Source organism: Myotis davidii, unplaced genomic scaffold, assembly GCF_000327345.1.
Source record: "Myotis davidii unplaced genomic scaffold, ASM32734v1 scaffold135, whole genome shotgun sequence".
NCBI classification, from domain to species: Eukaryota; Metazoa; Chordata; class Mammalia; order Chiroptera; family Vespertilionidae; genus Myotis; species Myotis davidii.
The window spans coordinates 8,624,188-8,637,436 of NW_006289813.1; the positions used below are offsets into that span (position 1 = coordinate 8,624,188).

At 54.5% G+C, this 13,249-nt stretch overlaps 1 protein-coding gene across 1 annotated transcript in view; it reads right to left on the minus strand.

Annotated features, from left to right (window-relative positions):
- Positions 1 to 681: 681 nt before the first annotated feature.
- Positions 682 to 13,249, minus strand: part of SLC6A3 (solute carrier family 6 (neurotransmitter transporter), member 3) — a 31,242-nt gene continuing 18,674 nt past the window's right edge. Inside the window, exons 9-15 of the mRNA XM_006762464.2 lie at positions 12,920 to 13,032; positions 11,656 to 11,784; positions 8,788 to 8,887; positions 7,376 to 7,476; positions 5,612 to 5,779; positions 4,949 to 5,020; positions 682 to 788 (exon numbers count right to left, since the gene is read on the minus strand). Coding sequence (XP_006762527.1) covers positions 765 to 788; positions 4,949 to 5,020; positions 5,612 to 5,779; positions 7,376 to 7,476; positions 8,788 to 8,887; positions 11,656 to 11,784; positions 12,920 to 13,032 — 707 coding nt within the window. The 3' untranslated portion in view covers positions 682 to 764. The remainder of the gene's footprint in view (positions 789 to 4,948; positions 5,021 to 5,611; positions 5,780 to 7,375; positions 7,477 to 8,787; positions 8,888 to 11,655; positions 11,785 to 12,919; positions 13,033 to 13,249) is intronic.

The following is a 13,249-nucleotide window of genomic DNA, read 5'->3' on the forward strand; positions in this document are numbered from 1 at the left end:
GTGCCAGAGAGAAATAAAATCCTGGCGGGGTCCCAGGCTGCCTGCCTGCGGGGCTCTGCATGGTCGGGGCCCAGAGCTGGGGATCCACAGCAAGGTGAGCATGAGCTGACCACGGCCCACATCAGGCAGGAGTGGTGGCGGCCATACAGGTGCCACAGGATTTGTTTTTCTCAGTGACAAGAACATAAATAGCCTTCCCTTCATACACGGGACCCTCGCCCTCCGTGGCTCTGAACAGACGCAGTGTGTAACGTGGAGACATGAGCATCTCCTCTCCCCACCCCCTGCCTCCCATTTGATCAACTTTTCAGTTCTTCCATTTCACCTTGTGCACAACTAGGCAAAATATGGTATTATTTTAAAAATATGAACAAAATAAGTGACCCAGGGAGCTGCTGTGATCACTGGGCTCTCACAGAGTGCACGGATAATTTCTGTATTTCTTCTCGGCACACAGATGAGCGAGGCCTGTGCTCTGGATGGCGGCTGAGGTGGGGAACGTGTTACGTGAATAGAACACAGTTTTCTACCTGCGGGAATGGGCACAGATCTACGGGGTTACACAGCGACACAGGACGGACAGCAGGACCTCTCTTCGTGGCAGAAGGGTGTAAACAGTCAGAAGATAAAGCTCCCGGGTTTCCAGTGAAGCAGAAGTTAAATAGTGGAGCAGCCCTCCTTTCTGTCCGAGCTCTGCTTTTCCGTCTTGGTTTGCGTCTCTCCCACAGGGACGGCTGCCCGGGGCCTTCCTTTTCCACTCCCCGCTACACCATGAGCCAGTGGCGCAGCTGCGAAGAAAATGGGCTTATTTAGAAGTGAATTGAGAAGCCTATGACTGACTAGTAGCTGTGAGGGATGTCAGCAGAGAGGATGGTGAGGATACAGCCGGGGACCTCATGGGGGCTGGGCCAGTTGCTGGCCAGACAAACACTGCACCCCAGCAAACCTGGGGCTGGTCTCAGATGGCATCCCCATAGCATGTGTGTCACCTGGGGTGCCCCCAGACCCCCACAGCCACTCTCCTGGGGCCTCTGGTCCATCCCTGAAAGGCTGTGCCCTGCAGTTCTATGTCACTTACATGACCCCAATAGGTGCGGGAGCAGGCCTCATTACCACTCGGGACGGATGAGATCGACAGGCCGGCTATTCAGTCTTCCTGCAAATGTCACCGCCTATTATGCAGCTGGGAGTTCAGCCTATTTTTGAGCACAAGCCATTCGATCACACTAAATGGCAAGAACTACGCTTTTTAAACATTTTCAGAACAAGGGCATGCAGGGCTTCTTTCTGACACAGCCACGGCGGGGACCGGGAGATGCTCAATCTGCCACTGGTCCTCTGTAGGGCTCTTCCATCACCCACAGGGGGTCAGGACTCCAGGGGGGCCGGCAGCGACCGACAGGTGGGGCCCACGCTGGCGGAGCCCGGGTGCTCTGAAAAGGGAACTGGTGGGCAAGGGAGGCCATGCGGGGTACCCAGGGCCGAGCCCCAACCCTCTGTCCTGGCCACGGCAGCAGCAGAAGGCGACCTTCTCTGGAGGAAGGTGTGCGCAGGGGACATCTCAGAACTCTAACAGATTAAGATCAAGCCATGAGCTCGTGAACAAGGACACCAGGAACACGGCTGCAGCCCACCCTCAGTGGAGTCAGAACAATGGAAACCTCAGACCCCACAGACCAGAGAGGTTGCCACTGTCAGATTACGGGGCAGCTATGTAAGACGTTTTAAAAGTGACACCTGCCACCTACAATGATGGTGTATTTCACAAGAAACGGGAGGACCAAATGCAGCTCCCAGGGGTGAAGTGAAGTGTAGCTGTCGGTGAAGTGGGATACAATCAGAGAGCCATGAGGTGGAGGATGAGGGCCCTGTTGTGCCAGGTTTACACACTGAATGTTGTGTAGCAGGTGGAGGGAGTGGGCCACAGCCACACACAAGGGTAGTTCTGGTCAAGATGGAGTAATAGGGACTGAATTTACTCTACTATCTGATGTTGCCCAAAATGAATAAAATATACATAATAACGGTTGTCAAGACACGAGACCTCAGGTGACAAGGGACAATAATACTGAGAGAAACAAGCAAGGGGACTCTCAGACTGCCCGGCTGGATGTGTCTGAGAAATCTGTAGGCTGCAGTGGGACCCTGGTGCAGCCAGTGAACCCCCTGGTGCTGGGGACACCACGGCAGCTGGAGTTTTCAGTACAAAGTACCTTAGAAGAGAGACCTGCACAGGGAGCCCTGGAGACCACAGGATCCCCCTGAGGGTTCAGCTGAAGACTCTGTGCACAGGAGTCTGGGAAAGAGCCACCCAACAGGATTAGAGGGAACAGCCTCTGAAATGCACCCCGGATGGGAACCGTGCTGCTCCGCCAGCACAACTGGAAAATCCCAGGCTGTGGGACACTGGGAACAGTACTCACGAAGAACTCGCTTCTGTGGTGGGAAATGGCCCTACACTGGCTATTTCCTACACTGAATGCTGCTCTGCTCCCACCTATCAAATCCTAAAAAGCAAGTCCCCCAAAGGTCACACTGTCCCCAAGTAACTTGACAATGTCCCAGAACAAAGTTCAAGAACATTTAAAGGGGTGCAAAAATACCCAGCACCTAGCAAGGTAAAACTCACAATATTTGGAATGGAATTAAATATCACCAGACATGCACAGAAGCAGCAAAATTCACCCTAATGAGAAAAGTCAACCAACAGAAACTGACTTAAATGTTAACATCAGCAGAGAAGGACATTAAACCTGTGATTATAACTGCACTCTATATGCTCAAAAAGTTCAGCAGAGACAGGAAAGCCGTGAAAAGACCCAAATTGAATTTCTAGAGAAGAAAACTACAATGTGTGAGACGATAAATTGCTGGATTATCAGCACATTAGATATTTCAGAGGAAACAAATAGTGAAGTAAAATACAACAGAAAGCATATGAAATAAAACAGAGAAAAAGAAAATTAAAGTGGCCTAATACATGTAATTGGAGCCCTTGAAAGAGGTGGGAGCAGAAAAAATGCTGAAGAAATGATAGCCAGAATTTCCCAAATTTGCTGAAAACTATAAATGCAGAGTTCCAAGAGGCTCAATGAGCTGTAGGTATAAGAAGCAAAAAGAGAGGTGCTGTAACTACACACATGGAAACAAACAAACCCAAAGATTCAATCAGCATAATGCCCAGGTGACTCTCACACACCAGAGCCCCAAAGGGAAACAGGCAAGAGGCAAGATTTAAGTCTACCTGCAAAATTCCCAGAACTGACAAAAAAATGGACCCACACACCCTGGTCACACAAGATATCCTGAGAGGGGGTCAATGGGGGATGTAGGGGGAATATCTGTAATACTTTCAGCAATAAAGATAAATTTTTAAAAAGAAAAACAGAAAGGCACACTACAGGGAAACTTCAACACCAAAAGCAAAGGAGACAGGAAGGGTCCATAGCACATGGCAACCATGCCCTATAGGACTGCAAATTTTTCAGTGTGATGACAGAGGCAGCAGAGGAGAATTAATGTCTTCAAAATGCTGAAAGACAGTAACTGAAACAGGCGGTGATATAAAAGCAAACTTGAAGAAATCACAATATATATTAAAACAAGCTTAGAACTGAATGATGAGGAAAATACTGTTAAAAGTTGTGGAATGCAGCCAACAGGGTATTTTGAGGAAAAGTCATAGCCTTGAAGGCTTATATGAGAAAACTGAAAGGTTGAAAATTAGTGATCCAAGGTCTAAATTAAGGCGTTGACAAAAGTATAACAGAGTAAACCCAAAGAATAAAGAAATAATAAAGGCAGGAGGGGAAATTAGTGAGATAGAAAGCAAAGAATGAATAGCAGCCTGCACCAAGTCCTCTGTCCTGCAAACTGTGTAAGAGGAAGTTCTCTGTCTTAATAGACCACCTTGCTCACCCCTGCCTAAAATTGTCCCTCTTTGATGGTTTTTGAATCAATATGACATCCACATCCTGGAAGGATTGGCCATCCAGCAGTCATAGCTGTCATTAGCACCCTGACTCAGCTCTCACCTGATCTAAGTCCTTCTCACAAGGTAGTAGAAAAGGGAGTGCCTGCCAGGTCACCTTCCACTGACCAGCTATGTTACTGTGGGGTGTTCCTTAGTCTCTCCGTGCTTCAGGGGCACCCTCTTGGAAGAGAGAGTGACAACTTACCTCATAGGATGTGGGAGTTAAAATGTGTCACACATTTTACTCTGTCTCTCAACAACATTAGGGCCATTTCCACAGCTGCTCCAAACATATGGTAGACATGTATGGATGCTCATGCATGCTCAGATGGCTCCCAGTTGTAAGGTGAGGAGAAAGAATCAATCCTGCTACAGGCCTGATATGACCCCCTACTCTCTCGCACCAGAGCCTCCCTTTATTCACCCCCACTCCCGTCTCCTCGTAACCCCACCTCATAGCAGTCCCAGCGAGGGAGCCTGTCGACGTCATCAGATCTGGGCTCCATCTTGGCGCCAGACCTTCTGGAGCCTCTCACCTCCTGCAGATGACCAGCAAGGTGGCCTGGGCTGCTCCAAGTTTTTCTCCCTCTGTGAGGCAGGTGAGTCCTTTGCTGATCCTACAATTTGCCCTGTCCACGCCTCAGGGCCTTTCCCTGTGATGTGCCCCCCCCCCCCTTGAAATGCAGGCCCTTCCCTTCACACAGATGACTGCTCAGATGCCATGTCTTGGTGGGCCTCAAGTCAGGTTCTGCCCCTCTCTGCTTTCTCTTTCTCCGCCTGCTGTCTGCACCTGATACACTTCATCTGCTGCCCGCCCTCCTCAGGTCAGGGGTTCTCAGAAGGTGGTGACAGGGGGCATTCACTGAATGAGTGAACGAGCCTCCCAGCTTCCTGAGGGCCGTGGTGCAAGGACAGGCTTGCTCTCCAGATCTGTGTGCATCCAGCCGAGGGGACAGTGGGGATAGCAGCACTCACCGTGAACTGGCGCACCTCCCCGCTGTCCACCAGCTCGCGCTCTTTCTCGGGGGTGATGGCGTGGGCCACTTTCTAGGAGAAATGGAGAGGCCGTGGGTGCGGGCACACACTCAGTAAGGCGACCAGACTCCCTGGTTGGCATGTGGCGGTCAGGTACGGGAGCTGACATCCGGGTCCCCTTAGGCCCTGGAGCAGAGTCCAGCACAAGTTAAAGAGGCAGATGCTGGAGAAGCTTTGTCTCCACATCAGCTCTCGGTGGGCTCCGAGGAAGGTGAACAGCACGCACCCCCACTGGCCCAAGTCCGGCCTCAGGGCACCTGAAGCTCACATGCCACGCAGGAGGAGCCTGCTTTCTGTCACATTCAGCTCCAGGAAGCTCGTCTTCCTTCCACTTCCTGCCCCAGTGGCCCAGGCCCCAGGGCTGGACAGAGCGACTGTGCTCCTTGCTGGTCCTCCGGGGCCCATCTGTCAGCAGCTGCCAGGCTTCCTCTCAGTGTCGCAGCCTCAGAGGACCCTCCCACAGCCTCACTGTCTCAGGTACTGAGATTTTATGTGGTCTATGTTCAGAGTTTGGCTTGCGGGAGGTAAAAGTCCACTTGATGTAGTTGGTGGCCTCATGGTCAGGTGACCGGGATGGGTCAGGGGCCCTGCTCACATACGCACCTCCCGCAGGGACCCCGGCAGGATGCAGAACTTGTAGGCCGCGTAGATGGGCACCATGGACATGGAGGACGCTGCGATGGACCAGCCCAGTCCGTTGGCCCACTCGGGGAAGACGTAGTCTCCGTAGTGCGGGGGCCTGAAGGTCACAATGCTGACCACGACCACAAACTGAAACCAAGGTCAGAGGTCATGCGGCTGCACTCGGCCAGCAGGCAGGGGGTGCAGAGGTGGAATGGGGCCAACGTGTCGGGGCCGGGGGTCTTCCAGCCACCACAGCTCTAGGGGCCCTGGCCCCGCAGACCAGGGAACCCAGGCAGTGCCTGCTTCTCCTGCTGCTCCGAGTCCCCAGCTGCTGCCACAGGATGGTGCTCCTGAGGTGCACGTCCTCTCAGTTCTGAGTTTGACGGTGGGCATTCCCTCTGCTGTCCTTTGACAACCTCACACCTTGTCCCATCGGGGGACCTGAGTATGTAGGGCAGCACAAGAACACCTCGTCTGTCTAGAGTTCACACCCCCACAGCCTCCGCCCTCTGGAGTGCGGGGAGATGGGCATATTGGAGACGGGCCTCGGGCTGCCAGGTGGGGGTGGCAAGCAGCTTCCAAAGGTTCGGGTGCAGCTCTGTGAGAAGCACCGTCATATTAGGTGCTGCACCTTGACTCCTCCCTCCTTCTCTCACTAGCCTCTGGGCTGGCCCAGGACGGGGTCAGCCTAAGCTGCCTGTCCATCCCAGGCCTGTCCGAGGTGCCCACTGGGCTGGCTGGGGTGAGGGGAGAGCCAGGGGTAAGGGGGTGCTGGCCTCTGTGCATAGCTCCCCGACTCTGCACTCAGACCTGGACTTGGCCTTGAATGGCCATCTGGAGTCACCTGTCCAGACCTGCTGGGGTAGTTCAGGTGCTGAGAGCCTTCAGTCACAACGACTCAGCCCTGCTCCTATAGCGAGGAAACAGCCACGGGCAGCCTGTAAGGCAGGGCTGGGGAACCTCTTTTCTGCCAAGGGCCATTTGGGTATTTATAGCATCATTCATGGGCCATACAAAATTATCAGCTTAAACATTGGCCTGCTCTATTTGGTCCAACATTTAATTACCTCACCTCTAATGCCTTGGCTGGGCCAGACCAAATGATTTTGCAGGATTATATGGCCGGCAGGCTGGACGTTCCCCACCCCTGCTGTAAATGAATGGCACGGCTATGTTTTAATAAAACAGGCACATGTGGTTTGGGCCCAGACAATAAAAGCCAGGCAGCTGCTGGATGGTGAGTTGTGCCTGTGCCTGGGGAGGCCCCCAAGGGCAGAGTGGTGACAGAATCCACCTTACTCTGTCCTCTGGACTGAGTGCTTGCTGCCCCAGGAGGTTTAAATTCTATCTGGTCCTCAAGGAAAACGCCAATAACCTCACTCATCTCAGGCCTCCCCGCCAACGCAGAGGTATGGCTGAATGCAGGACACACAAGGGCCTTCATGGAGGAGATCACCCTAGATCCCACGTAAGGTCCTCAGTGGGCTTAGTGGGGGGTGGGCCACACCTTCAGGAGGCCAGAGAGGATTTCAGGGACCAGCTGGCCCTCCTGGAGTCCTGCATGACCACCGACTCCACCTCAGAGACCTGGTCTCCGGGCAGCATGGGTCGTCCGCACCCCCCCCCCCCCCCCCCCCCGCCATGGCATTTCACAGGGAAGCCTGGCAATGCGGCCACCACTGACCCTGAGGTAGATGCGAGAACTGGGCAGAGCAGGGACGCGCATGGCCTTTGGCCCCTTACCAGGAGGAAGCAGGGGCTGACGAACTTCCAGCACAGCCGCCAGTAGAGGCTGGGCCGCTGCCCGGTCATCTGCTTGATGTCATCACTAAACTGCCGCACGCCTGGGGAGCCAAGCAGGGAGGTCAGGACAGCACTTTCTCTGAGGCCCAGGCAAAGACCTTGGTCCTTGCTGACCCCCGGGGCCACCCCAGGGGACCTCAAGCCCAGGCTGCCTCCTGTAGGGACCAGCCCCCCTCCAGACTGCCCGGTGCTCTTGCTGACGGCGGGTCCCCACACATGTTCCCCATGGTGACACTGGGTGATGTTTGCTCCTCAATCCTGATGAGGAAGACCGGTGCGGTTCCAGCCACTCTGCCTGACCCTCTCCACCCTCTGCTCACCTCAGGGGTCCTCCCGATGTCCCATAGCTGTCCTGCCCTGCCCCCCCACAGCTGTCCTGTCCTCCCTCCCCCCCTCCCCCAGCTGTCCTTGCTTCCCCTCTGCAATCATTATTTGTTTTTTCACTTCAAGAATTTTGGCAAAATAGATATAACAAAAAATTTACCATCTTATCCATTTTTAAGTTCTGCGGCATTAAATACGTTCATGCAGCCATCATCTCCATTGATCTCTAGGATTTCTCCATCTTCCCAAACTGAGACCTCCCTCCCCCCCTCCCCCAGCTGTCCTTGCTTCCCCTCTGCAATCATTATTTGTTTTTTCACTTCAAGAATTTTGGCAAAATAGATATAACAAAAAATTTACCATCTTATCCATTTTTAAGTTCTGCGGCATTAAATACGTTCATGCAGCCATCATCTCCATTGATCTCTAGGATTTCTCCATCTTCCCAAACTGAGACTCTGAACTCATTAAAGAATAAACCCCCCCACTGCACCCTCCACTCTGTCTCTATGAGCTTGACAACATTAGGACCATCCTAGGAGTGAACTCGCAGAGGGTTTTTCCTTTTGGGATGGTTTATCTCAGCATAATGTCCTCGAGGTTCATCGTGTTGTAGCGTGTGTCAGGATTTCCTTTTTTTAAAGGATGAAAAGTATTCCACTGTATGTATATAGTCACCATTTTTTAAAGGAAAGTATTTCTAAATGACCAGTATTTTCTCCAGGAGATCTTAAAAGGGATTTCTCCTGCCCTGAATTTGCCCCGGCCTCTGGCATGGCTGAGGCAGGTTTGCTAAGGGTGTTGGGGTGCCACCCAGGCTGTCTTCATTGATCCAAGGGAATGATGCTGCCAAGCCGCTCATCTCTGTGATGCTGTGGTCACCACAATAAGCTTCCTAGAGCTAATGTTCTTCCCTTTTCAAGCCAGCTTCGCCAGGAAGGTAGCAGCACAGCCACAAAGCAGCAGCACCGTGGCCAGGTCCCCCGCCTGCCAAAGCACACCAGCCCCGGGAAAGGTTTCGTCCTTACCGTAGAACCAGGCCACCCCTATGGCCTCGATGAGCACCCCAAAGAGGATGGATGTGCCGGCTGCAAAGTGGTCCAGCAGAGTGAACACATAGATGCCACCCTGAAAGAGAAGGGAGTGCCCACTGAACTCCGGTGTCCTGGTGTGGCAAGCCTTGACCACAAAAGTGCTTTTGTTAAAACATAAGCCTGGCCTGTGGGTTCAATTTATAGATAGATTCTGTTTTACTACTCCCTATAAAGTCTGATTTGAGTCACTAAAATTCAATCCACCTGCAACTTCTTAGGGACACATCCATTACAAAAAAAAGACGACCTCTCTTCTCCTTTGTGAGGGCTTCTGGTGGCATTAGAAATGAAAGCAGCCAAATGCCAAGCTTGGCAGAGCTCCTATTGGGTACCTCCCTCCAGCCCCATAAATCCACAGGCAGGTGGCCGAGCCAAGGGCACTTCCCAGGGAGCTGTCCAGGCACTGTAGGAACTCTAGATCATGTTCCATAGGTGCCACGGCTACTCCATGCGACCACGGCTATCCAAGTGTGATCACTGCTAGCCTGAATGTGCTCGTGGCTATCTGTGAGTGACCACAGCTACCAGAGAGTGACCACAGCTACTCCGCGTGGCCATGGCTACCCGAGTGTGACCACAGCTACTCAAGTATGATTATATATCAAGGGTTGTTTTGGGGGGGGTGCAGCCTTAGAAGAGCTGTGGCTCTGTCTGGCCTGACCGCACCAGCCTTTTGCTGCCCAGTGCTGAGTGCTAATGAGACATGGTCAGGTGAGCTGAGTCTGTACGTACATTGGTGACGCAGAAGAGGGAGAGAAGGAAGGTGACCAGGACGATGAAGAGGGTGAAGAGCTCCCGGTGCCTGTGCAGCAGCTGGAACTCATCAATGAGCCCGGTGATCACTGACTCCATCCCGCCCATCTGCAGCCAACACAGAGCAGGGGATGCGCTGGGGGGCACTCGGGACCACACCGAGGTGCGATTTACATGAGGTTCAGTGGATGTTCACCCAGAAAATGGACATGGAGTGGGAACTGCACGGTGTCCAGGGTGCAGAATGCCCTAAAGACAAGACAGCCCTTGTGAGGGCTTCTCTTGTGACATGGTTGTTGGAGAGAGAGGAATGGGGGTGGATGCTCCGTCCACTGGTGGTGACTTTCCCAGCCACTGTGAAGTCCTGGGGGGGCGGGGGGAGAAGTGCTATGTGACTAACATACGAAGCCTTTCTGACTCTGAGTGTGTGTCCTGGGGGCCCTGACTGCTTGGGGTCCGTCTAGCCCCACTCTATAGAGACCACCTCCCCCAGAAAGTGCTGTCAGGACTGCATCCCCACCAGATCTGCTGTCCAAGGGCGGGGTCTACCCTGAGGGCTGGTGACCGGGCTGGCGGGAGAGGAGGTGGAGGGCTACAGAGTGTGACCAGCGTTCTCATGGGGAGGGACTCTGCACTTTCCGGGAAGCTCAGGGGAACAAGGCCAGTCACAAGGACCTTGAGGTCTCAGCAGGTCATGAGCAGGCAATAGGGAGGGAGGCTGAGGAAGTCCAGGAGGCCCAGGGCCAAACTAGGGTCCACTGTCCACCCCCTAGTCCACCCCCCGTACACACACACGAAGGGCCTCACATGAGACCCTCAATGGGCAAGGCCTAGGCTGCGGCTAGAGACTTCTGTTGCCCTATCCTGCAAGTGCAACCACCCCTCCGGCAAGTGCAGCCACCCCTCCTAGGGCTGAGGGGCCGGGAAAGTGATGCGTCATGAGGAACCTGCCTCGACTCTGTGTGGTCACGTCACCCTGTTTTCCTGCACAGCCCTCTTGCTTTGTGTGTATTTAGGGCCCATGATGGCTCAGGCAGACGGCGCAGCTGGCACCCCGAATGAAAAAAGAAGGAGTGAGTTGGTCCGAACACTTTATCCCGGTAATTGTGGGCCCCCTCCCTGCCACCCATGTGGCGCTCTGTGTGAACACAAGCTTTAGGGAACCCCAGGGAGTGTCTGTGGCTGCAGATGAGCCTGGCTGTGGTGGGCGGGACCAGTCACGGGAAATGCTGACATCACTCACGGCGCTGTCGATCCCCAGGGTGAGCAGCATGATGAAGAAAACCACAGCCCAGGCAGAGGACAGCGGGAGCGTGGCCAGCGCCTCGGGGTAGATGATGAAAATCAGCCCTGGCCCTGAAAGCAGAACCTCAGGTTGCCACAAATGTCACTTCATGTTTACTTCCTCTTCCCCGCCCCCAAGAGGCCCACTCGGCCCCCGCCCCGGTGCCTCCAGATTCAGGAGCACAAAACCTTTCCCATCACAGCCTCCCCTGTCCTCCCTCCTGTGAATCTCACAGACACCTGGCTCTGGACTCTAGACAACGGAACCCAGCACCAGGGCCACAGCTCTTGTGAGGGCTTCTGGTGGCATTAGAAATGAAAGCAGCCAAATGCCAAGCTTGGCAGAGCTCCTATTGGGTACCTCCCTCCAGCCCCATAAATCCACAGGCAGGTGGCCGAGCCAAGGGCACTTCCCAGGGAGCTGTCCAGGCACTGTAGGAACTCTAGATCATGTTCCATAGGTGCCACGGCTACTCCATGCGACCACGGCTATCCAAGTGTGATCACTGCTAGCCTGAATGTGCTCGTGGCTATCTGTGAGTGACCACAGCTACCAGAGAGTGACCACAGCTACTCCGCGTGGCCATGGCTACCCGAGTGTGACCACAGCTACTCAAGTATGATTATATATCAAGGGTTGTTTTTGGGGGGCGGGGTGCAGCCTTAGAAGAGCTGTGGCTCTGTCTGGCCTGACCGCACCAGCCTTTTGCTGCCCAGTGCTGAGTGCTAATGAGACATGGTCAGGTGAGCTGAGTCTGTACGTACATTGGTGACGCAGAAGAGGGAGAGAAGGAAGGTGACCAGGACGATGAAGAGGGTGAAGAGCTCCCGGTGCCTGTGCAGCAGCTGGAACTCATCAATGAGCCCGGTGATCACTGACTCCATCCCGCCCATCTGCAGCCAACACAGAGCAGGGGATGCGCTGGGGGGCACTCGGGACCACACCGAGGTGCGATTTACATGAGGTTCAGTGGATGTTCACCCAGAAAATGGACATGGAGTGGGAACTGCACGGTGTCCAGGGTGCAGAATGCCCTAAAGACAAGACAGCCCTTGTGAGGGCTTCTCTTGTGACATGGTTGTTGGAGAGAGAGGAATGGGGGTGGATGCTCCGTCCACTGGTGGGGACTCCCCCAGCCACTGTGAAGTCCTGGGGGGGCGGGGGGAGAAGTGCTATGTGACTAACATACGAAGCCTTTCTGACTCTGAGTGTGTGTCCTGGGGGCCCTGACTGCTTGGGGTCCGTCTAGCCCCACTCTATAGAGACCACCTCCCCCAGAAAGTGCTGTCAGGACTGCATCCCCACCAGATCTGCTGTCCAAGGGCGGGGTCTACCCTGAGGGCTGGTGACCGGGCTGGCGGGAGAGGAGGTGGAGGGCTACAGAGTGTGACCAGCGTTCTCATGGGGAGGGACTCTGCACTTTCCGGGAAGCTCAGGGGAACAAGGCCAGTCACAAGGACCTTGAGGTCTCAGCAGGTCATGAGCAGGCAATAGGGAGGGAGGCTGAGGAAGTCCAGGAGGCCCAGGGCCAAACTAGGGTCCACTGTCCACCCCCTAGTCCACCCCCCGTACACACACACGAAGGGCCTCACATGAGACCCTCAATGGGCAAGGCCTAGGCTGCGGCTAGAGACTTCTGTTGCCCTATCCTGCAAGTGCAACCACCCCTCCGGCAAGTGCAGCCACCCCTCCTAGGGCTGAGGGGCCGGGAAAGTGATGCGTCATGAGGAACCTGCCTCGACTCTGTGTGGTCACGTCACCCTGTTTTCCTGCACAGCCCTCTTGCTTTGTGTGTATTTAGGGCCCATGATGGCTCAGGCAGACGGCGCAGCTGGCACCCCGAATGAAAAAAGAAGGAGTGAGTTGGTCCGAACACTTTATCCCGGTAATTGTGGGCCCCCTCCCTGCCACCCATGTGGCGCTCTGTGTGAACACAAGCTTTAGGGAACCCCAGGGAGTGTCTGTGGCTGCAGATGAGCCTGGCTGTGGTGGGCGGGACCAGTCACGGGAAATGCTGACATCACTCACGGCGCTGTCGATCCCCAGGGTGAGCAGCATGATGAAGAAAACCACAGCCCAGGCAGAGGACAGTGGGAGCGTGGCCAGCGCCTCGGGGTAGATGATGAAAATCAGCCCTGGCCCTGAAAGCAGAACCTCAGGTTGCCACAAATGTCACTTCATGTTTACTTCCTCTTCCCCGCCCCCAAGAGGCCCACTCGGCCCCCGCCCCGGTGCCTCCAGATTCAGGAGCACAAAACCTTTCCCATCACAGCCTCCCCTGTCCTCCCTCCTGTGAATCTCACAGACACCTGGCTCTGGACTCTAGACAACGGAACCCAGCACCAGGGCCACAGCTCT